The sequence below is a fragment of the Canis lupus genome, chromosome 1 (assembly GCF_048164855.1).
Source record: "Canis lupus baileyi chromosome 1, mCanLup2.hap1, whole genome shotgun sequence".
NCBI classification, from domain to species: Eukaryota; Metazoa; Chordata; class Mammalia; order Carnivora; family Canidae; genus Canis; species Canis lupus.
In genome coordinates, this window is record NC_132838.1 from 111476169 (window position 1) to 111503456 (window position 27288).

Consider the following 27288-nt stretch of genomic DNA (forward strand, 5'->3'; position numbering starts at 1 on the left):
GCCAATTAGATCTTTGCATTTACTTGAATTATTATTTAACACAATTCTTTTTTTAAAAAAGGAAATTCAAGATAGTTCTCTTTGAGCATAATCAATGTTCGTATCAACTTTTTGTAAATTCTTAGCATACTGGAATAAATATAGCTCATGCCACAAAACAGTGAGAAGAGCCCTTCTGTGCCTTGTGGAATAAAGGAGGCAGAAGAGGCAAACACATTCCGCTTACCTCTGTTCCCTCCCCTCCCCAGAAGACACACAGCGTGGACAGCTTGGACACTGACGATTGAAACGTTCTACCTACCTACCTCCCTTCCCACAATTTATCCTGTTATGTTAATATAACGGTTCAGTTGTCATTAGCACGCCTTTACTATTCCCCGGGATTCCCGTCCAAGCAAATCGCTTGACTGTTCATCACAGGAACTTCCACAAGTTCCATCAACTCTGCAATCTTCTATCAACTCTTCAATTTCTCCGAAAGAAAGCAGCAACAGTTGGCACCTAAAAACCCTCGCTGTCCACTCCCCCCTCCCCCAATCCTGGACCTTAGTACCACGATCCTTACGCAAACTTAATCAAGTCCGTCGCATTGAAACAGAACTTGCCCTTCTCCATGAATTCCAACCCTGATTTCGTGGCCGTGTCAAGGTGCTGTGTGTGTGTCTGTTGCAGTGGTGTCCTCACCGCGATCAGCCATAAACTCCGTTTATTATCGACGGTTGCACTGGGGATACCAGAGGGGACATTCGATGCAGGTTGAGATCCAATGTTCCCTAAGTTCAGCGTTAGGCGGTTCAGCCCAAGTCACATTTACGTTTCCCATATTGAGCCTACCCCTTGCTCCCGCTAAAAGTGTTGGTTAACTTCATAGTGCAAACTTCGTTTCTCTCTCTCTCTCTTTTTTTAAGATTTTATTTATGATAGACAGAGAGAGAGAGAGGCAGAGACAGGCAGAGGGAGAAGCAGGCTCCACGCAGGGAGCCCGACGTGGGACTCGATCCCGGTTTCCAGGATCACGCCCTGGGCTGAAGGCAGGCGCTAAACCGCTGAGCCACCCAGGGATCCTCCGTTTTTCTTTTATACAACCGAACTTTTTCAATTCGTAATTGCTTTCTCATGAGCTTCAAGAAATGTATAAAACAAAAAGAAATGTGACAGCTGCAGCGCCAGAGGAACTGCTCAAACCGAAGCCACCTTCGCCCAGAACGAGAGCAAGCCGGTGGGAAGCGCGATCCCGCGAGCTGCATTCTGGGAAACGTAGTCCAGCAGGTGCGCGAAACCCGAGGCGCTTCCCCTTGGGCATTCTGGGAAGTGTAGTCCAGGAGCCCGGTAGAGTCCGGGGCACTTCCGCTCCAGAAAGGCGAGGTCGGGGCCGAGGTTGCTGGCGGTGAGGTGAGTTCACCCCGTGTCGCTGCGGTCCCTCCGAGCCTTCTCGGTCTCGGCGTGGGGCCAGCAGCCAGCCGGACCCCGGTCCTGGGGAAGGGGAGCCGCGGCCGGCGGCGGCGGAGGGCGGGGACGGAGGCGGCGGCGGCACAGTGCCGCTGCCCGGCGGAGCCTCCGCGTCGGGGCGGGCGCGCGTGGCCAGCGGAGTTTGAAGGTCTCCCGCGCTCTCGGCGCCCCCGGCCCCCACCCCCGGCCCGGCCCTGCCGCGGGCGCCGCGTCCGCCTTGCCGGGAAACATTGCGCGAGCCACTTAGCATCCCCTTGCCTCGGTTTCCTCGTGCCTAAAGAGCATTAGTGCCTTCCCGGCGGTGCTTGGAGAATTCAACGGGATCAGCTGGGAAAGCTGCAGATCGGTGCCTCGCGCCGCGTCGGATGGCACCGCGCATCCTGTCCTCGTAACTCGGGGCCCCTGTGGTGGGGAAGCTCCCGAGAGCCCCTGAGAGCCAGCTCTGCCGCGGGGCCGGTCCTGGATTCCTGGTCTCTCTCGAGACACTTGTTGAGGAAGGAGAGTTCTCCTTAGCCGGACCCTGGCGAAAGTTCTTGGTGGTTTATCCCAGAGAAACGGCCGCGGTCCCGGCTTCGCGCAGTGCCCGCGGCGTGGCGCGTCCCTGACTGTTCACAGCTGCGTGCGTTCGTTCAAATGCACCAGGATTTCTTAGTCTGCGGTTTTTATTATTCTTTGCCTCCGTGCACACGGGAGAAACTTGGTGGAGGCTCTTCCGGCTTATTAATGACAAGCTCCAGTAATTACACATCTTAAAAATGGTGTTCAGTGCGGGACGGGGTAGGGGGGAAATCATGGCAGTTTATCGTTAGCAGGAGAATGAATGATCTGTGGGACAACCAGCGAGAAGGACTTTCCTTAGGGTGACGATAACTCACAGCCCAGAGCATTCAGCTCTGAATTCTAGGCTTCTTAAAACCTTCACTTTCCGGAGAGCACATCTGCAAGGGAGGTTTTGTGAAGCATAATAGCATCTGCTTGTGTGGCTCCGCAGGAAATGGGGAATACTGGCATTATGATGATCCCCGTTTACAGGTGACTGGATTGAGGCACAGAAAGATTAATAACTCGCTCAAGGTTTATCCTGCTAGTAAGTAGAAGGCAATAAGGAGAAATGCAGAATTTGAACCCAGGCACTTTGGTCCCAGTAAGTTATATTGCCTGTATGCCTCTCATTTCCTCATACCCAGGCTGGGGAATACTCTGGAAGCTGCCAGAAGCACTTAGATTAGGGACTGTTCATGAACTCACGCAGTTGATTGAGGGGGAAGCTGGAATCCAGCCCCGGGTCTGAGTTCTACTGGGGAAAGAGACGCGTCTTCCTGTTGGCACAAAGTGCCACGTAGACTAGCAGCTCTCTCATGATGACTTTCCCTTCCACAGTTTTGCCTTCCCAAACTCTGCCCTTCCCCAGAAGGAGAAGGAGAAAAATGACCAAGTTCCAGGTAAGTTGGGTTTGCCTTTCTGTTCCTTAAAATGACATGTCGTAAAGACTGGATGCATTTTTCCCCTGCTTGGGAAGGGTAAAAGGGAACCCAAGGCACATAATTGTTGTATACCAGGCTCTTGCACTTTGTTTCCAAACAATTGTGTGAAAATTAATAGATATTCTTTTAAAAATGACTTCCATATTACAGACGTGTTTACAAATCAGTTTTAATTGGTCCCACATTCTTTCTCATTTGTATTGACATGCCTAGATTTGTAATCATAGTTTAAGTATCATTTTGAATTTTGCAAATGTAATTTTATGTTACCTACACTTTTTTTTTTCCTACACTTTAAATAGTCATATCATTTCCCATAATTTACCTACTGCTTTACTCCATTCTTCATTTACAGGCGGGTTTTGCCATTTTAAAGATGTTTGCAGTAACAGTTTTCTTACATATAATCTTTCTTTCCATACGGAAATTCTTGAGATTTAAGTCATTTTTTTTCTCTTTGAAGTTTAGGGACTCCATTGTTTTCTCACAAGAGGTGCCTCCCATTTTGTGATAAGAATGTCTAAAGTATGGTTTGGTGCAGCAGAGTCCATCTCAGACTGAACTCTGAAAATAATTTTAGTTGTTTTCAAACAAGAAAAGCTAGATTTGGAGCATGCCTGGCCAGCTCAGTCTGTTGAGTGTGTGAATCTTGATCTCGGGGTCCTGAGTTCAAGCCGCATGTTGGCTGTAGAGCTTATTTAAAAATAAATAAATATTTTAAAATAATAATAAAGAGCTAGATTCTTTTTTTTTTTAAAGATTTTATTTATCTATTCATAGAGACACAGAGAGAGAGAGGCAGGCAGAGACACAGGCAGAGGGAGAAGCAGGCTCCATGCAGGGAGTCGGAGGTGGGACTCCATCCCAGGTCTCCAGGATCACACCTCTGGCTGCAGGGGGCGCTAAACCACTGTGCCACCGGGGCTGCCCTAGATTCTCTTTTTTATTCTAAGCTAAACCATGTGTGTATTATAGTTGAATGTTTGTTTTATTCATTAACGTGTTAATATGTTTTAAAGAAGTACATATTTAATTTTAAAAATCTTTAGCACTGGGGCGCCTGGGTGGTTCAGAGATTGAGCCTCTATCTTTGGTTCAGGTCGTGATCCTGGGGTCCTGGGATCAAGTCCCACATCAGGCTCACTGTGGAGAATCTGCTTTTCCCTCTGCCCATGTCTCTGCCTCTCATGAATAAATAAATAAAATCTTTAAAAAATAAAAATCTTTAGCACTAGGGATTTGCCAGGCATTTAACTCTGTGGAACAGCTGTGTGAGGATGTAGATGGTCTTATCTGCATTTTAACATGAAAAAACCTTGTGAACCTTCAGATACCTACTGAAATCTACTCAGTGCCCAGGGACACTAACGTTCCCATCGCCTAAGCTGGGAGTTTCAGGTGTTCAATGAGAGTAAATGGAAAGACCCAGAAGAAAAGAGACTTCTCTATTCAGGAACCTGAAGCCAAGCTTCATGTGTGCTGGCATGTCTGGTAGACAGAGGACTCCAAAAATAATATTGTCCTCACCTTATTCCTTTTCTCAGTGGCTGTCTCTTCTTTTCAGATGTCTTAACTAGTTGTTTAGTATATAGATGCTCAGAACTCAAGCTAAAGTTGAGATAATTTTTATTTCCATACAGAAAAATTTGTGAGACGTATAGGAAACAGGAGTCGGGGTTAGGGGTTGGGGGGTGAAGGTGGGAATCTATACATACTAGGAAAAAGGCTTAATATTCTCAATAGGAATTTTACTGATCCATAAGATACTCCAGCAGGATTATGAATAAAGGAAATGAACAAGTAATATAAAAAAATCAAAAGATTTTTTTATTATTTGAATATAGTTGACAGTATGTTGAAACACAATCTTTTAGGGATGCCTGGGTGAGCTCAGCAGTTGAGCATTTGCCTTTAACTCAGGGCGTGATCCTACATCAGGGATTGAGTCTCACATCAGGCTTCCTGCATGGAGCCTGCTTCTCCCTCTGCCTATGTCTCTGCCTCTCTCATGAATGAATGAATGAATGAATGAATAAATAAATAAATATCTTTTTTTAAAAAGACAATCGTTTAAAAAAATTAAATAAGTGGAGGGGTGCCTGGGTGGCTCTGATGGTTGAGTGTCTGATTCTTGGTTTTGGTTCAGGTCATGATCTCAGGGTTGTAAGACTGAGCCCTGAGTCAGGCTTCATACTCAGCACTGAGTCTCCTTGAGATCCTCTCCCTCTGCCCCTCCCCCTTCTCACTCTTTCTCTCCCTCTCTCTCAAATAAAATCTTTTTTAAAAATTAAAAAAAAAATTAAGTGGAAATTTTTTAAAAAGTTGTTTTTATCACTTAACCAAATTACCCAACATTTAAAAAATAAGATAATGTCCAATTTTGGTCAGAATATAGAGAATCAGGGATACTTCTAATCTCTTACAGGAAGAGTTAATTGGGAAAATTGTCATTATATTAGCAAAATAAAGGTGCATATTTTTCAACAGTGCAATTGCCATTTCTTGGAACTTATCCTAGGGAAGTAACAAGACAGTTGGCAGAGATCTATATAAAAATGTTTTCTGCAGCATTTTAATAGTTAAAAAATTTATTGGGTTGTTTAATTACTTGGAATCATTAAATATATCCTAGATCACCATTTTTATGGAATACTATGCAACCAGGAATAATGAAGATAACAGTAATAGTGATGGCTGACATTTGTTGAGTACTTAATGTGTGTCAGATGCTGCCCTAAGTCCTTTAGTCTCATTTGAGCCCTTCAAGTGCCTTATGTGGTACTATTGCACAGATAAGGACATTGAAGTATTGAGAAGTTAGGTGACTTGACCAGGGTCCCAAAGCCAATCATGGACAGAGTCTTAGAGGTATTTGGTCTCCAGAACATATGTTCTTAACCTCGACACTGATTGTTGCTGTGATTGACAGGTGGGGCATGCTCCTGAGAACACAGGTCCCTGCCCTGGAGGGGTGCTAACGGCCTGTTCGATGGGCACATGCTGATGACGGAGTAAAGGAGGGGGCACTATTCGATGCTGTTGGGATGAATTAACTCAAAATTTCTTACAAAATTTGGCTGTATTGGTCAAATTGTAAAATATGTGTATGACATGATTTGACAATGACAGTTCTAGAGACTTAACTACATAAGGGCACCATGGGGGCACCTGGGTGGCTTAATCTGTTAAGTGCTTTTGGGTCAGGTCATGATCCCAGGGTCCTGGGATGGAGCCCCTTGTCGGGGTCCCTGCTCAGTGTGGAGTCTGCTTCTCCCTCTCGCTCTGCTGCTCCCCCTGCTTATGCCCAATCAAATAAATAAATCTTTTTTAAAAAATTAAAAAAATAGGGATCCCTTGGTGGCGCAGTGGTTTAGCGCCTGCCTTTGGCCCAGGGCGCGATCCTGGAGACCTGGGATCGAATCCCACGTCGGGCTCCCGGTGCATGGAGCCTGCCTGCTTCTCCCTCTGCCTGTGTCTCTGCCTCTCTCTCTCTCTCTCTCTCTCTGATGTGACTATCATAAATAAATAAAAATTAAAAAAAATTAAAAAAATATAAAGGGCACCATGTTACATGTACGGAAGTGTTTTTCTTCTCTTTCCTTCTCCCTCTGCGTTCCTCACATTTTTGGTGTGATTGTGGAAAGGGAAGAGGAGAAGCTGTTACTAAGGACAGTTGCTTAGATCTCAGAATGGGGAACCACTTTCCACATACTCCCTCTGCTGCCTCAGTGCTACCCCACTGCCAGTGGCCCGGTGGGTGCAGGATTGAGGTGTGTGTGCTTGGTGTTGTAGGAGGCGGTGACATTCAAGGACGTGGCTGTGGTCTTCAGTGAGGAGGAGCTGGGGCTGCTGGGCCCCGCCCAGAGGAAGCTGTACCGAGATGTGATGCTGGAGAACTTCAGGAACCTGGTCTCTGTGGGTGAGGACAGGTTGTTTCTGTAACTCATCCCCTCAAGCAGGGTTTCTTAACCTTGGCACTCTTGACCTTGAGGGGCAGATAATTCTGTATTATGAGGACTGTCCTCTGTATATTAGGATGTTCAGTGGCACCAGTGGCCTCTACCCAGTAGTTCAAGGCATCAGGACTTCTCAGATATCAGTTTTCAAGTCCCTTTGGAGCACGGAGACCAGACGTTTCTAGTCTTTGCTCCAAGGTAGATGTTATCTCATGTAAATGAACTATAGAGGAACCGTTAAGCTTGTCTTCACCTGGCTCGATAGCTTGTAGATCATGGCCCATTGGTGGGTCAGGAATTTAATTTAGTAAATTGCGTCATCAGTCTTGTAGAAGACTTGGAGAACAGAGGAACAGTATCAGGGCTCCTTAGAATGGTGCACATAGGTGCACATGGCAGCAGTAACTGCAGGCTGTTTACAGTGAGGGGTCTCAGACTGGGAAGGATATAATAAAAACAGACTTTGGTTAAAAACAGTTCATCTGAGGGGCTTCTGGGGGCCTCAGTTGGATAAGCATCTGACTCTTGGTTTCAGCTCAGCTCATGATCTCAGGGTTGGAAGACTGAGCCCCGCCATCAGACTCTGCACTTGGCAGGAGTCTGCATGAGTTTCTCTCTCCCTCTGTCTCTCCTCCCACCTCATCTTAAAAGAATAAGAAACAGTTCATTTGATCATTTATTTCAAGAATTTGTGTGGTAGTAATATATTTCTAATGATACCAAGTGTATTTACTATGGGTAGTGATAGGAAAGTGTTTGATAAACACTGCTTTGGGCAAGGGCATAGTACATTATGGGATTGGAACCAAAATTTTCCAGTACTTTTGCCCTTAATGTTTTTCACTTTTTATCTTTTTGTAGGGCATTCATCCTCCAAACCAGATGTGATATCCCAATTGGAGAGAGAGGAAAAGCTTTGCACAAAGGAGTTCCATACTCAAGGAGGTAGGCACTCGGCTAAGAATCATGTAGCTGGGGTCCTTATAGGTGGCAGTGTCGTCTGCCTCTGTTCTGGATAACCTTCATGCAGCAGCTAGAGAGACCCTTTGAAAACATTAAACACATCATGTCCCTCCTCTGCTTCAAATCCTCCATAATCTTCTCCCTTCACTCAGAATCAAACCAGAAGTGTTAGGGGCACCTGAGTGGCTCTCAAGTGTCCGACTTGTGGTTTGGACTCCAGTCATAATCTCAGGGTCATGAGCTCGAGCCCCCATGTCTGGCTTTGTGCTCAGTGTGGAATCTACTTGAGAGTCTCTCTCCCCCTCTGCCCCTGCCTGTGTTCTCCCTCTCAAATGAAACAAAACAAAACAACAAAATCAAGAAAATCCCAAAGTATTCAAGGGGGCTGGAAGGCCCTATGGTATGTGCTCATTCCCCCAGCTTAAACATAAATAAATGTTTATTTATGTTTAAATAAATGATTTAAAGATCATTCTACATCTTTCTCCAGTCACACCCTACCCCCCGCCCCATTTGTCTGCCAGCCTCACTTGTGTCCCATTTAGCACAAATATGCTTTACACGTCAGGATCTTTTCCATTCGCTTCTCTGGCTGGATTGCTGCCAGCCCATGAACATTGGAACGCCCTGGCTTCTTACTCACTCATGTCTGTGAGAAGCCCTTTCTTCCAAGGCCTTCTCTGACTACCACTTAAAATGCCGTATCCTGTCACTCTCCATGTCCTTGACTTGTCTTAATTGTGTGTAAGCACTATACTGCCAGACTTACTAGCATATGTAATTTTTAAATTGTGGCAAAATATACATGACACAAAATTTATGTTAACCATCTCTCAGTGGACAGTCCAGTGGCATTAAGTACGTTCACATTGTTGTACAACCATCAGCGCTGTCCATCTCCTGAACTTTTCCATCATCCCAAATTGAAACTACACATTAGATAATGACTCCCTGTCTTCCCTTACTCCAGTTCCTAGTAACCACTATTCTTAACTGTATCTATGGATTCGACTATTTCAAGTACCTCATGTCAGTGGAATCATGCAATATTTGCCATTCATGTCTGGTTTATTTCACCTAGCATGATGTCTTCAAGGTTGATCATGTCATAATATATGTCACAATTCCCCTCCTTTTGGGGGCACCTGGGTGGCTCAGTAGTTGAGTGTCTGCCTTCTGCTCAGGGTGTGATCCTGGGGTCCTGGGATCAAGTCCCGCATTGGGCTCCCCACAGGGAGCCTGCTTTTCCCTCTGCCTCTGCTTCTGCCTCTGTGTATCTCTCATGAATAAATAAATAAAATCTTTAAAATAAAATTTTCTTCACCTGTTGATGGACATTTGGGTTGTTTGTACTATTTAGTTATCGTGAATAAGGCTGCTGTGAACATGGGTGTACAAATACCTGCAAATCCCTGCTTTCCATTTTTTGTGTATATACCCAGAATAGAAATGCAGGATCATATGATAATTCTATTTTTAATTTTTGAGAAACCACCATACTGTTTTTCACAATAGCCACACTATTTTATGTTCCCACCAGCAGTACACAAGGGTTCCAGTTAATCCTCACCGACGCTTGTTGTTTTCTGTGGGTTTTTTTTTAATCTGAATTATAACCACCCTAATGGGTATGAAGTAGTATCTTGTTTTGATTTGCAGTTCTCTAATAATTAGTGATACTGAGCATCTTTTCATGTACTTGTTAGCCATTTGTGTATCATCTTTGGAGAAATGTCTCTACAAATCTTTCTTCCGTTTTGAGTCAGGTTGTTTGTTTTCTGTTGAGTTTTAAGAGTTCTTTGTATTCTGAATGCTAATCCCTTACTAGATTTGTGATTTACAAGTATTTCCTCATTCTGTGTGTGACCTTTTTACTCTATTGATAGTGTCTTTTGATGCATAAGAGTTTATAATTTTCATGAAATTCTCAAATGTGTCTGCTTCTTTTGATCCCTGTGCCTTTGGCGTCATATCCAAGAAATCATCGTCAAGTCCAATGTTATGAAGCTTTTGCCCTCTGTTTTCTCATAGGAGTTTTATAGTTTTAGCTCCTATGTCTAGATCTTTAATGCATTTTAAAGTAATTTTTAAATATAAAAAGAATGGTCTGATTTCATTCTTTTGCATGTGGATATCCAATTTTTCTAGCACCATTTATTGAAAAGACTGTCCTTTTTCCCACTGAATGGTCTTCACACCCTTGTCAGAAACCATTTGACTGTGTATGTGGTGGTTTATTTCTGGGCTTTCTAGACTGTTCCTTTGGTCTATTTGTCTTTATGCCAGTACCCCACTGTTTTGACTACTGCAAGTTTATAGTAAATTTTGAAATCAGGAAGTGAGTGCCTCCAACTTTTTCTTTTTTTAAAGGTGGTTTGTTTTTGTTTTTGTTTTTGTTTTTGTTTTTTTGGCTACTCAGGGTCCTTGAGATTCCATGTGAATTTTAGGATGGATTTTTCTGTTTCTGTATTGTTGGGATTTTGATAGAGATTGCATTGAATCTGTAGATCCTTTTGGGTAGCACTGATGTCTTAACAGTATTAAACCTTCCAATCCATGAACATGGGCTCATTCTATTTTTTTATGTTTTTCATTTATCAATGTTGTATAGTTTTCAGTGCACATGTCTTTCACCTCCTTGGTTAATTCCCAAGTATTTTATTCTTTTTGGTGCTATTGTGTATGGAACTGTTTTTTCAATTTCCTTTTAGATTGTTCATTGTTTGTATGTAGAAATGCAGCTGATTTTGTGTTAGATTTTGTAACTTGCTACTTTGCTGAATTCATTTATTAAACGATTTTTATGTGGAATCTTTAGTTTTCCACATATACGATCATATCATCGATGAACAATTTTACTTCTTCCTTTCCCATTTCGATGCCTTTTATTTCTCACCCAATTTCTCAGGCTAAAACTTCCAGTACTGTGTTGAATATTAGGGACAAAAGTAGGCATCCTTGCCTTATTCTTGATATTGGAGGAAAAGCTTTCAGTCTTTTCACCATTGAGTCTTAATGTGTGATGTGTGTTTTTCATTTATGACTTATTATGTGGAGACAGTTTTTTTCTATTCCTAGCTTGTTGAGAGTTTTTATCATGAAAGTATTTTGAGTTTTATCATATGCTTTTCTACATCAACTGAGATGATTATGTTTTTTTTCCTTTATTTTGTTAATGTGGTATATCACATTGATTTTTTGTGTGTTGAACCATCCTTGCATTTCAGGAATAAGTCCCACTTGGTCATGTTGTAGTATCTCTAATATACTACTGAATTTGGTTTGCTAGTATTTTTGGATCAGTATTCATAAGGCATATTTGTCTGTAGTTTCCTTTCTTACTGTGTCTCTCTCTCTGGCTTTAGAGAGAGGTCAGGCAGTACTGGCCTCACCATGTAAGTAAGGAAGTTTTCCCTCCTTTTCTGTTTTTCTTTGGAAGAGTTTAACAAGGATTGTTGCTCTTCTTTAAATGCTTGGTAGAATTCACCAGTGTAGCCATCTGGTCCCTACTTTTCTTTGTTGGGAAGTTTTTGATCACTGATTCAATCTTTTTAGTAGTTATAGGTCTATTTAGGTTTTCTGTTTCTTCATGATTCAGTCTTATGATACGGAATTTATCCATTTTATCTGTCATCCAGTTTGTTGGCATACAATTATTCATAGTGCTGTCTTATAATCTTTTTTGTTTCTCTATAGTCAGTAGTGGCATCCCCACTTTAATTTCTAATTTTAGGAATTTAAGTCTTCACTCTTATCATAGCCACTCCAGCTAAATGTTTGTTTATTTTGTTGATCTTTTGAAGAACCAGCTGTTTCTCATTGATTCTTTTTCTGTTTTTCTGTTCTCTAGTTTATTTACCTCTGCTCTTTGTTATTTCCTTCTACTACCTTTGGGTTTAGTTCTTTTTCTTCTCTTTTTTTTTTCTAAGAGAGCATATGCAAGCAAGGGGGAAGGGCAGAAGGAGAGGAAGAGAGAATCTCAAGCAGGGTCCACACAGCATGAAGTTTGATGTGGGCCTGGGTCCCACAACCTCGCGATCATGACCTGAGCTGAAATCAAGAGTCAGACATTCAACTGTTTGAGCCACCCAGGCACCTAAGTTTGTTCTTTTTTTTTTTCTTTTTTTTTTTAATTTTTTATTTATTTATGATAGTCACACAGAGAGAAAGAGAGAGAGAGAGAGAGACATAGGCAGAGGGAGAAGCAGGCTCCATGCAGCAGGAGCCCGACGTGGGATTCGATCCCGGGTCTCCAGGATCGCGCCCTGGGCCAAAGGCAGGCGCCAAACCGCTGCACCACCCAGGGATCCCATCTTTTTCTAGTTCCTTATGATATAAACCATTTTTTTAATGATGTAAGGTTTTATTGTTGATTTGAGATCTTTTTTATTTTTCTAGTTTTACTGAGGTAACATTGACCTAATGTTGCCTAAGGTGTACAACATAATGGTTTGATATTTGTACATATTACAAAATGATTACTGTAATAAGTTTAGTTAACATCCATTACCTCATATAGTTAATTTTTCTCCTTGTGATGAGAACTTTTAAGATCTACTCTTTAGAAACTATCATACATATAATACAGTATTGTTAACTGTAGTTATGTTGAACATTACATTTCCAGAATTTATGTTTTTTTAAGACTTATTTATTTATTTGAGATAGAGAATCTCCAGCAGACTCCCTACTGCGTCCAGAGCCTGACCTGGGCTCAATCTCATGACCCTGAGATCATTACCTGAATGGAAATCAAGAGTCAGATGCTTAACCAACTGAGCCACCCAGGTGCCCCTTATTATCTTATACCAGAAAGTTTATACCTTGTGACCACTTTTACATCATTCCCCCACCCCCTCCAACTCTGGCAACCTCAGATATTATCTCTGTTTCTCTAAGTTTGATATTTTCAGATTTTACATATGAGATCATACAGTGTTTGTCTTTCTGTGTCTGACTTATTTCACTTAGCATAATGGCTTCAGGGTCCATCCATGTTGTCACAAATAGTAGGATTCTCTTTTTTATGGCTGAATAGTATTCCTGTGTGTGTGTAAGTGTCCCATTTTCTTTATTCATCAGTTGATGCACATTTAGATCGTTTCCATGTCTCAGCTGTTGTAAGTAATGCTATAGTGGACATGAGGGTGTAGAGATCTTTCAGACAGTGATTTTGTTTCCTTTGGATATATATCCAAAAGTACAATTGCTGTATCGCTTTTTAATGCAAGTATTATAGATACAAATTTTCCTTTTTGCACTGCTTTCACTGTATCTCCTAAGTTTTGGTATATTGGATTTTCATTTTTTTTTTAATTTAAATTCAATTAGCCAACATATAGTACATCATTAGTTTCAGATGTAGTGCTTAAGGATTTATCAGTTGCATGTAACACTCAGTGCCCATCACATCACATTCCCTCCTTAATGCCCATCACCCGGTTACCCCATCCCCACCCACCTCCCCTCCAGTGACCCTCAGTTTGCTTCCTTTGGTTAAGGTTTTTCTCCCTCTCTGATGACGTCTCATTCAGTTTTCCTCCCTTCCCATATGATCCTCTGTGCTAGTCCACATATGAGTGATTTTCATTTGTCTCAAAATATTTTCTAATTTCCTTTGTGATTTTTTCTTTAATTTATTGGTTATTTACAGTTTTAATATCCAAATATTTGTGAATTCTTAGGCTTCCTTCTGCATTTGATTTCTTGTTTCAATACTGATTCAATACTGTAAAGTTTGTTATAGGATATCAATCTTTTTAAATTTGTTAAGACTTGTTTTGTGGCTTAACATATAGCCTGCCCTGGAGAATGCTCCATGTGTACTTGAGAAAAATGCATGTTCTGCTGCTATTGGGTGACATTTTCTGTTCATCAGCTTGTAGTATTAAGTTCTCTATTTCCTTGTTGATCTTTCATCTGGTTCTATCCATTACTGAAAGTAAATATTGAATTCTTCTATTACTAATAATAGCTATTTGTCTCTTCCATTTGGTTTATATTTGCCTCATATGTTTGGAATTCTGAGTTTAGTGTATACATGTTTATAATGATTATATCTTCTTGGTGCTTTGACCCTTTATCAATATAGATTATTTCTTGTAATAGCATTTAAAAGTCTATTTTGTCTGACGTCAGTATAACCATCCAGCTCCCTTTTGCATGGAGTATCTTTCTATCACTTTCGAGCTATGTGTGTTCTTAGATATAAAGTCTCTCAGCCATTAGAAACAACGAATACCCACCATTTGCTTCGACGTGGATGGAACTGGAAGGTATTATGCTGAGTGAAGTAAGTCAATTGGAGGACAATCATCATATGGTTTCACTCATGGGGAATATAAAAAATAGGGAAAGGGATCATAGGCAGAGGAGAGAGAAAATGAGTGGGAAAAATCAGAGAGGGTGACAAAACATGAGAGACTCCTAACTCTGGGAAACGAACAAGGGGTAGTGGAAGGGGAGATGGGTGGGAGGATGGGGTGACTGGGTGATGGGCACTGAGGGAGAGCACTGGACGGGATGAGCACTGGGTGTTATACTTTATGTTGGCAAATGGAACTCCGATAAAAAAATATACAGAAAAAGATAGAGTGTCTTGTAGACAACATATATCTGGGTCATGTGTTTTTAGTCCATTCTTCCAACTTATAATCGCTTAGGGCATGTAATCCATTTATATTTAAAGTAATTACTGATAGGGAAGAACTTTTGTCATTTTTTTTTTTTTTTTAATTTATGATAGTCACAGAGAGAGAGAGAGAGGCAGAGACACAGGCAGAGGGAGAAGCAGGCTCCATGCACCGGGAGCCCGACGTGGGATTCGATCCTGGGTCTCCAGGATCGCGCCCTGGGCCAAAGGCAGGCGCCAAACCGCTGCGCCACCCAGGGATCCCTGTCATTTTGTTTTTTATATTTGTTTCATGTATGTCTTAAAGGTTTTTTGCCCCTCTTTTCATTAGTGCGTTTGTTTATGTTTAGTTGATTTTTTTTGTAGTGACACATTTCAATTCCATAATTTTTATTTTTATGATTTTTATGATTTTATTTTATTCATGAGAGGCAGAAAGAGAGAGAGGCAGAGGGAGAAGCAAGCTCCATGCAGGGAGTCTGACGTGGGACTCGATCCCGGGTCTCCAGGATCACGCCCTGGGCTGAAGGCAGTGCTAAACCGCTGATCCACCGGAGCTGCCCCCATAATTTTTTTTAAAGATTTACTTTAGAGAGAGAGTGTGCAAGCAAGGGGTGGGGCAGAGAGAGAATCCTCAAGCAGACTCTCCACTGAGCATGGACTCAGGGCTTGATCCCATGACCCTGAGATCATGATTTGAAATCAAGAGTTGAACCCTTAACCAACTGAACCACTCAAGCATCCCTCAATTCTATAATTCTCACCAGATCTAATATGTGCGGGTTATTGCCATACTAACCAATTAGTCAAGATACCAGCTGAGTGTCATCTTGATTCTGACACCATCTGTCAGGATATAGTGTCAGATCCTACAGGTTAAGAGCTTAGTCCTACAAGATTCCCACCCCTCACCCTGTAGCCCCTTTCAGAGGCCAATCACAAGTCCAGGTTGTTAACTGTGCTTCAGAGGTTCCTGCAACCCCCACCTTGGGTTCAGTTAATTTGCTTGAGTGGCCCACAGAACTCAGATATGGTTTACTTACTAAATTGTCAGTTTATTATAAAAGGATATAACCCAGAACAGCCACATGGAAGAGGTGCATAGGGCAAAGTACGTGGGAAGGAGTGCAGAGCGTCCAGGCTCTCTCTCTGAGCTCACCACTCTCCCTGCATCTCCACATGTCCCCCAACCTGAAAGCTCCCCAAAACCCTTCCTTTCAGATTTTAATGGAGGCTTCATTACTTAGGCATGATTGATTAGGTCATTGGCTATTAGTGATTGATTCAGCCTTCTGCCCTTCTCCCTTTCCCAGAGGTCAGGAGGTGGGATTGAAAGTTCCAAACCAGTCTGCCTCCTTAGAGTATTTCCAGAAGTCCACTCATTAACCTAAACTCAGATGTGGTTGAAAGAGGTTTGTTAGGAAGCATAGGACACCCATGTCACCTCTATGGCTGTGGAAGGACTTCAGGAACTGAGGACAATAATAATGTAACAATGATACTCCCGCTGTACTTTTGTCTTAGGAAATTCTAAGGGAGATGCCTGGGTGGCTCAGCGGTTGAGGGTCTGCCTTTCACTCAGGGTGTGATCTCAGGGTCTGGGATTGAGTTGCACATCAGGCTCCCTGCGAGGAGCCTGCTTCTCTCTCAGCCTGTGTCTCAGTCTCTCTCTTTCTCTGTGTGTCTCTCATGGATAAATAAATCTTAAAAAAAAAAAGGAAATTCTAAGGATTTAGGGATCTATGGTCCAAGAACTGAAGACCAAAATACATGTTTATTATAAACCACAATATCATGTTTTATAGGGTTCAGTGGATAGGTTTTATAGATCTTTAGCTTTTCAAAAGAATTTTATTTTTCGACACTATAAATAGAACTATTTCATTTCTCAGTTATGCTCTTTTACAACATAGGAAATACAATCGGTTTTTGACAACCTTGTAGTCTGCAGTCTTCCCATGTTGGTACATTCTAGAAACATTTTAGTACCTTTTTTATACATTCCTATAGACTTTCTGTGTAGAAAATTATGATCTACAAATGTGTATTCTTTCCAGTATGAATGCCGTTGGGTTTTTTGATGGTTTGTTTGCCTGATGCGTGTGCACAGCATTCAGTCTTTTACCACTGATAATGATACTTAGTCATACACTTTTTTGGGGGGTTGAGTTCCCGTCTTAGTTTCAGTTTTTTTCTTTATCGTGAATGGGTAACAGTATATGTATGTACGTATTTTGTAAAATGCTTAGTCTGCATTTACTGAGATGATTATAAGATTTTTTTCCTTCATGCTATGAATATGGTAAAGTGCATTGGTGATTTCACATGTTAAAACAAGCTTGCATTCCCTTCTATTAAAAAACAAAATTTAGCTGACTAAATTTTAAAGATTTTACTGGCTTTATTCAGTGATTCATAAATCAGGCAACATCATTACAGCAGATAGAAAAGCTCCCAGAGATCTATATAAAAGATTTCGACAGCAAAATGGAACAGGAGCAAGGCAATTATAGGAGGCAAAGAGGTTGGTTATTGCAGGGTTACCTTCCTTTAAGAGGATACAGGGGATTCCTACTACAGCTGATCTGGGGATTCCTGATTGATTGGTTTAAGATCCCATTTCTGGGTTAGCCAAAATTGTAATTAAGTCTTGGTTTGGTGGCATGGGGTATAGCATAAGCAACTCCATTTGGGTCCTCTTGTCTTGTTTTTATTTTTATTATTTTTTTAAAGATGTATTTATTTGAGAGACACAGAGACATAGGCAGAGGGAGAAGCAAGCTCCCTGTAGGGAGCTGGATGCGGGACTTGATCCCAGGACCCTGGGATCACATAGATGCTCAACCACTGAGCCAACCAGGCGCCCCTGTTTTTAACACTGGGATTAACCCCACTTATTCATGATGTACTAGTGTTTTTTTATTATGTTTCTAGAAACAAGATTCGTTCTTTGTTAAGGATTTTTGCACTTTATGTTGAGGGGTTTTGATTTGCCATTTTCTTGAGACTTGATGTCTTTGTCTGATTTTGATATCAAGTAACACTGGCCTTATACAATAACTCAAATATACCATCCTCTTATATTTTCTGAAAGGATTCATATAGGGCTGGTATTACTCCTTTTCTGACTGCTAATTGGAATCCACTGGTGAAGTTGGTGTTTTTGTGAGAATGTCTTTATGAATTAAATTTCTGAACTATTTAGATTTTTTGCTTTTCTTGCAACAGATTTGGTAATTTGTATGTTTCAGGGAATTAGTATATTTTTAAAAATTTGAGTTGTTGAATATATCTCCTTATTTTAATGCTTCTAAGATCTATAGTAAAATTCTATCTTTCATGCTTAATGTTGAACTTTCCCTACTTGTTTCATTTGATTTTTACTCTGATTTCCTTAATTCCTCTTTTCATGGCTTCTTGAGGTGGAACCTTAGGTTTTTCATTTTACACTTTGTTTTCTGATATAAACTTTTAACACTATAAAATTATCTGAGTTCCGTTTAACTGCACACCAGAAATAGAAATATAATGAATATTATATCACAAAGTATTTTCTAACTTCCCATGAAATTTCCTGTTTGACATGTGGGTTATGTAGAGTATATTTAATTTTGATATTCTTAGGACTTTTCTGGATATCTTAAGTTTTTTAAAATCTAATTTTTTAATTGAAGTATAGTGGACATGCAGTGATAGTTTCAGGTAGGCAACATAGTAAATAGACAACTGTATATACATTATGCTACTATCTGTCAGCATACAGCACTGTTACAATACCGTTGATTGTATTACTTATGCTGTACCTCTCATCCCTGTAACTCATTCATCCCACAGTTGGAATCCTGTACTTCGTACTCCCTTCACCTATTTTGCCCGCCATTCCCCCGCCCCCACCAGCAACCACCAGTTCTCTGTTATTTACAGGCCTATTTTTGCTTTGTTCATATGTTTTGATTTTTAGATTCCACCTATAAGTGAAATCAAAAGGTATTTGTCTTTTTTTTTAAGGATTTTATTTATTCATGAGAGACAGAGAGAGAGAGAGAGAGAGAGAGAGAGAGAGAGATGGGCAGAGGGAGAAGCAGGCTCCATGCAGGAAGCCTGATGTGGAACTCCACCCCAGCCCCAGGATCATGTCCTGAGTTGAAGGCAAATGCTCAACCACTGAGCCACCTAGGCGTCCCTTCTTTGACTTATTTCACTCAGCATAATGCCTTCTAGGTCTACCCATGTTGTTGCAAATGGCAAGATCTTACTCTTATGAGTAATATTCCATTGTGTTTATGTCTGTGTGTATACCACCCACATATTTTATCAGTTCATCTGTTGATGGACACTTGGGCTGCTTCCATGTCTTGGGTCTTGTAAATAGTGCTGCAGTAAACAGCACTATTTTGAATTCGTGTTGCGTTTTTTTTTTGTGTGTGTGTATGTGGGTTTGTTTGTTAAGTACCCATTAGTGGAATTACTAGCTTATGTGCTAATTCTATTTTTAATTTTTTGAGAAACCTTCATACTGTTTCCCACAGTGGCTGCAAATTCCCACCAGTAGTGCACAAGCGTTCCTTTTTCTCCACATCTTCACCAACACTTAAAATTTTTTAAATCAGATTTTTATTAATTCAAATTCAGTTAACATATAATGTATTATTAATTGCAGAGGTAGAGGTCAGTGATTCATCTGTCTTATATGATGCCCAGTGCTTGGGACTCCTGTGTGGCTCAGCGGTTTGGCGCATGCCTTTGCCCTGGGGCGTGATCCTGGGTCCCGTAATTGAGTATCGTGTTGGGCTCCCTGCATGGAGCTTGCTTCTCCCTCTGCCTGTGTCTCTGCCTCTCTCTCTCTCTCTCTCTGTGTGTCTCTCATGAATAAATAAATAAAAAAAAAAAAAAGATTTAACACCCAGTGCTCATTACTTCATGTACCCTCCTTAATGTCCACTGCCTAGTTACCCCATCCCCCAGTTACCTCTTCTCCAGCAACCGTTTCCTGTGATTAGGAGTCTCTTACAGTTTGTCTCCTTCTCTGATTTCGTCTTGTTTTATTTTATCCTCTCTTCCTCTGTGATCCTCTGTTTTGTTTCTTAAATTCCACATGAGTTAGATCATATGGTAATTGTTTTTCTGTGATTGACTAATTTCACTTAGCATAATACTCTCTAGTTCCATCCATGTCATTGCAAATGGCAAGATTTCATTTTTTTTTTGATGGTTGAGTATCATACAATATTCCATTGTATATATCCACATCTCCTTTATCAATTCTTCTGTTGATGGATCTATGGGTTCTTTCCATAGTTTGGTTATTGTGGACATTGCTGCTATAAACATTGGGGTGCAGGTGCCTTTCACATCACTACATTTGTATTTTGGGGATAAATACCCAGTAGTGCAATTGCTGGGTCGTAGGGTAGCTCCATTTTCAACTATGAGGAACCTCCACACTGTTTTCCAAAGTGGCTGTACCAGCCTGCATCCCCACCAACAGCATACAAGGGTTTCTGTTTCTCCGAATCCTCATCAGCATCTGTCGTTTCCTGACTTGTTAATTTTAGCCATTCTGACTGGTGTGAGGTGGTATCTCGAAGTGGTATTTCCCTGATGCCAAGTGATGTTGAGTATTTTTTCATATGTCTGTTGGCCATTTGTATGTCTTCTTTGGAGAAATGTCTGTTCCTGTGTTCTGCCCATTTCTTGATTGGCTTTTTTTTTCCTTTGGATGTTGAGTTTGATAAGTTCTTTACAGATTTTTGGATACTAGCCCTTTATCTGATAAGATATTTGCAAATATCTTCTCCCATTCTGTTGGTTGTCTTTTGGTTTTGCTGTTTCCTTTGCTGGGCAAAAGCTTTTTATCTTGGTGAAGTCCCAATAGTTCATTTTTGCCTTTGCTTCCCTTGCCTTTAGAGACGGGTCTTACAAGAAGTTGCTGCAGCCAAAGAGGTTGCTGCCTGTGTTATCCTCTAGGATTTTGATGGATTCCTGTCTCACATTTAGGTCTTTCATCCATTTTGAGTCTACCCTTGTGTATGCTGTAAAGAAATGATCCAGTTTCATTCCTCTGTGTGTGGCTCCAATTTCCCCAACACCACTTGTTGAAGAGACTTTTTTCCATTGAATATTCTTTCCTGCTTTGTCAAAGATTAGTTGACCACAGAGTTGAGGGTCCATTTCTGGGTTCTCTATTCTGTTCCACTGAGCTCTGTGTCTGTTTTTGTGCCAGTAACATACTGTCTTGGTGATTACAGTTTTAAAAAAAAAGATTTTATTTATTCATGAGAGAGAGGCAGAGGGAGAAGCAGGCTCCCTGCAAGAAGCCCGATGCAGGACTTGATCCCAGACCACTGAGCCACCCAGGCGTCCCATGATTACAGCTTTATAATACAGCTTGAAGTCCAGAATTGTGACTCCTCCAGCTTTGATTTTCTTTTTCAGCATTCCTTTGGCTGTTTGGGTTCTTTTCTGGTAGGTTTGGGTTTTTTGGAGATCTTATTTTCCTTTGTAGGAGTTAGGTTTTGTTGTTTGCCACCAGGAACTAGGCAGCTTCCTCCCAACCTCATCACACACTCACCAGGACGGATGAGGCAAGCAAAAACACAAATTTTGCACAGCTTTGAGTACATCTTTTACTTGGTTAAACATTATCTTGGTTGTTGCAGCTCAGCTAGTTTTAAATTTTTTCACAAAATGTTTGTATGATGTTGGTTATTTGTTGCTCCTGTGTGGGACCTAGGACTGGACCATCCCACTCTGCCCTCCTGCTTACCTCTGTCACTCTTTTAGCTCTTTGAGTCTATTTCAGACAGTCCTAAAGACCTTGTCTGACACTGCTGATACTCATCTTAGGTAATTCATTGCTGCCACTTTATCTTATTTTTTATTCCTTCAAGTAGGCCATATTTTTCCTGGGTTGGCTGGAGTTTTGTTTTGGTTTTTGTATGCTTTTATGTTGTTGAAAGTTGGGCATTTGAGAAAGCATCTTTTGAGACCAGCTATTTTCCAGGAAAGACCTTTACTAATGTGCAAGGTGTGTTCTGACCTCCTGGGTTTCCCAATGGTGAGGGCTTAAGGTCATCTCAGAATATTCTGAGCATGTGTCTTGCCTGGGCCTACGTATGTGTGTTTTTTTTTTTTTTTTTTTTGTTTTTGTTTTTAATTCCTTCATACACAAAGATGCTCTTAAGTGTCTGAATCCCCCAAAGACTATCACCCTAGCTTTATGGGGACATAGGTGTTCACTTGTGTTCCTTCACACACAATCTTCTCCCCAGCCTTCTGTGGGTCTGTAGTTCCCCTGAAGCTCCCACGAGGCCTGCTGCAGCTTCCTATTGGGTTTCCTCATCGTGTCCCCAAGTCAGAGCAGACACCTGTCCCTCTGGCGGCCCCCAAGCAGGGTAGAGTAGCACAAATAAAGTTAGCTCAGCTCTGCTTTGCCTGCTTTGAAGTAGGGAATTGGGAGGTAGGTTTCTGCATCCTTCAAATGGGACCTTACCATAAGTAAAAATACCACTATGTTTAAAAGTAGCTGCATATGAGAAGGGGGGAAAGCCTACACAGCCACAGGTCAAGACACATGCTCAGAAGAGACCCAAGACCTTAAACCCTCACTCGGGGCTACTCCCAAATTTCCTCCCATTTTAAACGTGTATTTTTTTTTCTATTGGACCATCCCTTGTTTGCTGTAGATCTTTGTTTTTCAGCTAGCCTCTAGTTTTTAACGTTTCCCCTGGGGAACAAGGGTTTGGAGCTCTTTCATTCACCACCTTGTTGATGTCACACTCTCTGTACCTAATTCTTTGTTCTTTATCCTTCCAGGAGGCAGGAATCAAAAGGAGATGGAGACTTTTCATGAAGCAGGAATAAGGTGCCTTTCATTAGGGGAGCTTTCATGTTGGCAAATCAAGAGACATGTGAGCAAATTAACCAAAAATCAAGACTCTGTGATAAATATTCAAGGAAAGAGTTCTCAGCTCCCCGACCAGTGTGATTCCCCCTGTCAAGTTGGAGCAGGAATATGTATTCAGGCTTCTGTGGAGGACAGCTGTATAATGAATCTTATAGAGGATCATTCTAATATTATTGAAAATCAAGAATTTCTGGCCCAGAGAACTCCGAATTCTTGGAGTAAAATATATCTCAGCGAAATGCAGAATTATCAGAGAAGTTGTAAGCAGACTCCAATGAAAAACCAGTTATGTATATTTGCTCCGTATGTTAACATTTTCAGTTGTGTTTCACACCACCATGATGATGATACAGTGCACAAAAGAGACAAAGCTCACAACAACAATTGTGATAAAGACATCTTAAAGGTGTCCCCTCTCACCCAGCAGACCTACCACTGTAGCGAATGTGAGAAAGCCTTCAGTGATGGCCCCAGCCTTGAACTCCATCAGCAGGTACACTCTGGAAAGAAGTCCCCCCCTTATAGCACACACGAGAAGGACCCTGGTTATAGCTCAGCTATTCCTGTTCAACAAAGTGTTTACACAGGAAAAAAACGCTATTGGTGTCATGAGTGTGGGAAGGGTTTCAGTCAGAGCTCAAACCTGCAAACTCATCAGAGAGTCCACACAGGGGAGAAGCCCTATTCGTGCCTTGAGTGTGGTAAGAGCTTTAACCAGACCTCACATCTTTATGCCCATTTGCCTATTCACACAGGAGAGAAACCCTACAGATGTGAAAGTTGTGGGAAGGGCTTCAGTCGTAGCACAGATCTGAATATTCATTGCAGAGTTCACACTGGAGAGAAACCTTACAAGTGTGAGGTGTGTGGGAAGGGCTTCACTCAAAGGTCACATCTCCAGGCCCACGAGAGAATCCATACTGGAGAGAAACCATATAAATGTGGAGATTGTGGTAAACGCTTTAGTTGTAGCTCAAATCTTCATACCCATCAGAGAGTCCACACTGAAGAGAAACCCTACAAGTGTGATGAGTGTGGGAAGTGTTTCAGTTTGAGCTTTAATCTTCATAGTCATCAACGAGTCCATACAGGAGAGAAACCATACAAGTGTGAAGAGTGTGGGAAGGGTTTTAGTTCAGCCTCAAGTTTCCAGAGCCATCAGAGAGTTCACACAGGAGAGAAACCATTTCGATGCAACGTGTGTGGTAAAGGCTTCAGTCAAAGCTCGTATTTTCAAGCCCATCAGAGGGTCCACACTGGAGAAAAACCGTACAAATGTGAGGTGTGTGGGAAGCGCCTCAATTGGAGCTTGAATCTTCACAATCATCAGAGGGTCCACACAGGAGAGAAACCTTATAAATGTGAAGAGTGTGGGAAGGGCTTTAGTCAAGCCTCAAATCTTCAAGCTCATCAGAGTGTCCATACTGGGGAGAAGCCATTCAAATGTGATGCATGTCAGAAGCGATTCAGCCAGGCCTCACATCTTCAAGCCCATCAGAGAGTCCACACCGGAGAGAAACCATATAAATGTGATACATGTGGTAAGGCCTTTAGCCAGAGGTCAAATCTTCAAGTCCATCAGATAATTCACACTGGAGAGAAACCGTTTAAATGTGAGGAGTGTGGGAAAGAATTTAGTTGGAGTGCTGGGCTCAGTGCTCATCAGAGAGTTCACACAGGAGAGAAACCATATACATGTCAGCAGTGTGGTAAAGGCTTCAGTCAGGCCTCACATTTCCACACACATCAGAGGGTCCACACTGGAGAAAGGCCATACATATGTGATGTCTGTTGTAAAGGCTTCAGCCAGAGATCACATCTTGTCTATCATCAGAGAGTCCACACTGGAGGAAATCTATAGATGTGAGGTGTGATGTCGTCTTTGTTAAAGTTCACGTCCTCATCTCTACTGGAAGATCAATGCTGGTAATTGTGGAATGTTCCTTCCAAACTCAGAAGCCTCAAGGAATCTTCACATGCAAATCAGCTCTGTAAAATGCTGTTTTAAGGACTCAGTTGGGAGATAAATTCTTTGCAAACATCACATTTAATAGATGAGAGAAAACCTATAAATACAATCAGTGTTTATACGAGAGTTCTGAACGTCCCAGTTTTCAAGATGCAACACAAAAGAATTTCAAAGTTCATCTGAATTTACCCAGGAAAGAAGCCTTATAAATGAAGACAAGGGGGGCAGGACTTTAATGAAAGTATAATGATGGACAAATAAAATTAATGGCAACAGCAATGTAACCTCCATGTAGGGAGGGAGGTTTTTCACTACTTTATCTCTACCATGTAGAAGTGTGCTTGGCTCATAATAGATGCCCAGCAATTACTGAACAAAGTGAGAAAATCTAGGATAAATATTTGGAAATTCTACTCCCCTACCCTGATTTCATAACAACATACTCAAAGGGAACCCTGCTAGTAGCCTTAATGAGATTAATTTCTGGAAACATTCAAGTACAGAAAATCATGCCATGCTGCCATCCACAGTAATGCAAATTTGGACGAATTTGTGAATGGCCCCCATCCTCCATCTGGCCCTGGTTTGTTGTAGTCAGGACATGTGTACAGTGTAATATTTAGTATCATTAGTTTGTATTTTATAGACTAAAAAAATACTGTTTTTAATCTAATAATATGATACAACAATTTATATGCTTGGAAATTTTGGATCCTAATACATTAAGGTAGGATTTCACTGTAACTCTTTGAAAGTTTAAAAGTAGTTATTAATGACAAGTTTTTTAGTAAACTTGAATTGTTAGTAATTGGTTTCTTGTCATTATTTCTCTTCAGGCTTAGGTCAGATTGCCTTCTCTGTGTACAATCCTGCAGTACAGACCTCTATAGGCAGGGGTTTTGGCAGATTTCAAGGACGTTAGTTTTGTCACACCCCAAGTGGAGGGTGGAGCAAGAAACCTGTTGAATTCTTACTGAAATTTCATTAAATATAACAGTTTAGATGGATTACCATTTATACAGCATTCTGTGTTCAACACCTCTTGTCAGGAATGGACAACATGAGTTGGTCAATGTATACCAAGATACCCATTGACCTGGCAATCTTAGCACTAGATGCTTTGCTCAGGAGATTGATTATAGCTTAAATGAGTGTGTACACAAGGATGTTTATGCTGATTTAAAAAATATATATATTAGCAAAATATTGGAAGAGCTATGTTCTAATACATAGCTGCACACAGACCTGGATCTGTAAGGACAGACAGAGGAAACTAGGTTAGAGCCTTCCCGGTATGTGTGGCCCAAATAATAATATGTATACCTACAGATGTACTTATATTCACAGAGGTAATATGTAGAGAGACTTTCACTGACATGCTACCCCGTTTACTCTGGCAGAGAGGCTTAAGATGGTTTTAGCTTTTTGAAAAATTATTCAGTGACCATTATTACTGTTTACCAAAACAGTGAAACTATGAGACAAAATTACATGAATAAATGAATATTCCTTAAAGCTAACATATGGCTTTATCTCATCATAGGGCTTGGAGATCTGATAGATACGCATGAAAGGATGTTCATCGTTTTCGTAATAGCACACTTTGCATTCATCAGTTGAATCAACAAAACAATTGTTTATCCATTCAGTGGAATACTATGCAGAATCCAATGAAAAAAATTAATTTACGGTTACTAACCTTGGTATGCATAGAAAAGTGGCCAGAGACATAGCACTTTGTAGGAGATATATAATAAATCTGTAATGCCCCCTTTAAAGGTAACCAGATCGTATTCGTACCTATAGGTCTTTTATGATTTGTATATAGGATAATCTTATATGTATGAATATGACCTGATTACTTTAAAAATTTACTATCATACCCTTTTAAACTTGTAATGTTTCAAGAGTGTCTTAAAGCCTTTATTTTCAGCTTATTCTAAACTTTCAGAAAAAATACAATTAAGAATTCCTATATATCCTTAGGGTGTGTACTGTGATTACAGTCTGACCAGATCATTCAGATGTCTAACACCTGAGCTGAGAGAACCCAGCTTTTGTTACTCAGGTATGTCTTTCCATCTCTGTGGCCCCTTCAGCTTGATGGCTTCATTCTGACTGGATGCTATGTGGAGCTTCAGAGTATCCCAAGAAAAATCAGCAGAAGTACTGTGGCCATGTCTAATCTACCCTTAGAGGTTACAATGTTATAATTTGAGGAAACAGTCACAGAAACCTAACCAGGATCAAGGAGAGGGAGTGTCAAGGAATTTGCAAACATATTTGAAGACTACCATACTTTGCTATATCTTCTAATCTATAGCTTATTCAAATTCCATTTGTCCCATAATATGTTTGGATCCTGGAATAAAAAGAAAAATTGATACAATCTTTTTTAAATTTTTTAAAATTTATTTATTCATGAGAGACAGAGAGGCAGAGACACAGGCAGTGGGAGCTGCAGACTCCATGCAGGGAGCCTGAAGTGGGACTCTATCCCGGGACTCCAGGATCACACCCTGAGCTGAAGGCAGACGCTTAACCGCTGAGCCACCTAGGTGTCCCAAAAATTTATATAATCTTTTTCTTTTTTTAAGATTTTATTTATTTATTCATGAGAGACAGAAGCAGAGACACAGGCAGTGGGAGAAGCAGACTCCATGCAGGGAGCCCAATGCGGGACTGGATCCCAGGTGTCCAGGATCACACCCTGGGCTGAAGGTGGCGCTAAACCGCTGAGCCACCCAGGCTGCCCTGATATAATAAGACAGATCATTCCCTGCATTAAGTTGTCATGTTTCTGTAGTCTTTAAATCTGGACCAGTTCCATAGCCTTTCTCTGTCTTTCATGAAATTGGTATCTTTGAAAGGTATGGGGGGGATCCCTGGGTGGCGCAGCGGTTTAGCGCCTGCCTTTGGCCCGGGGCGTG

General features: G+C 41.2%; 1 protein-coding gene across 1 annotated transcript; it reads left to right on the top strand.

The window, feature by feature from the left end:
• Window positions 1-1311: 1311 nt before the first annotated feature.
• ZNF235 (zinc finger protein 235) lies at window positions 1312-25166 on the top strand. Its single transcript, XM_072775167.1, is given in 6 exon segments — window positions 1312-1392; window positions 2830-2891; window positions 6726-6852; window positions 7751-7834; window positions 22299-24234; window positions 24236-25166. Coding segments are annotated over 5 exon segments (2190 nt in total). The 5' UTR covers window positions 1312-1392; window positions 2830-2876; the 3' UTR covers window positions 24264-25166.
• Window positions 25167-27288: the final 2122 nt, after the last annotated feature.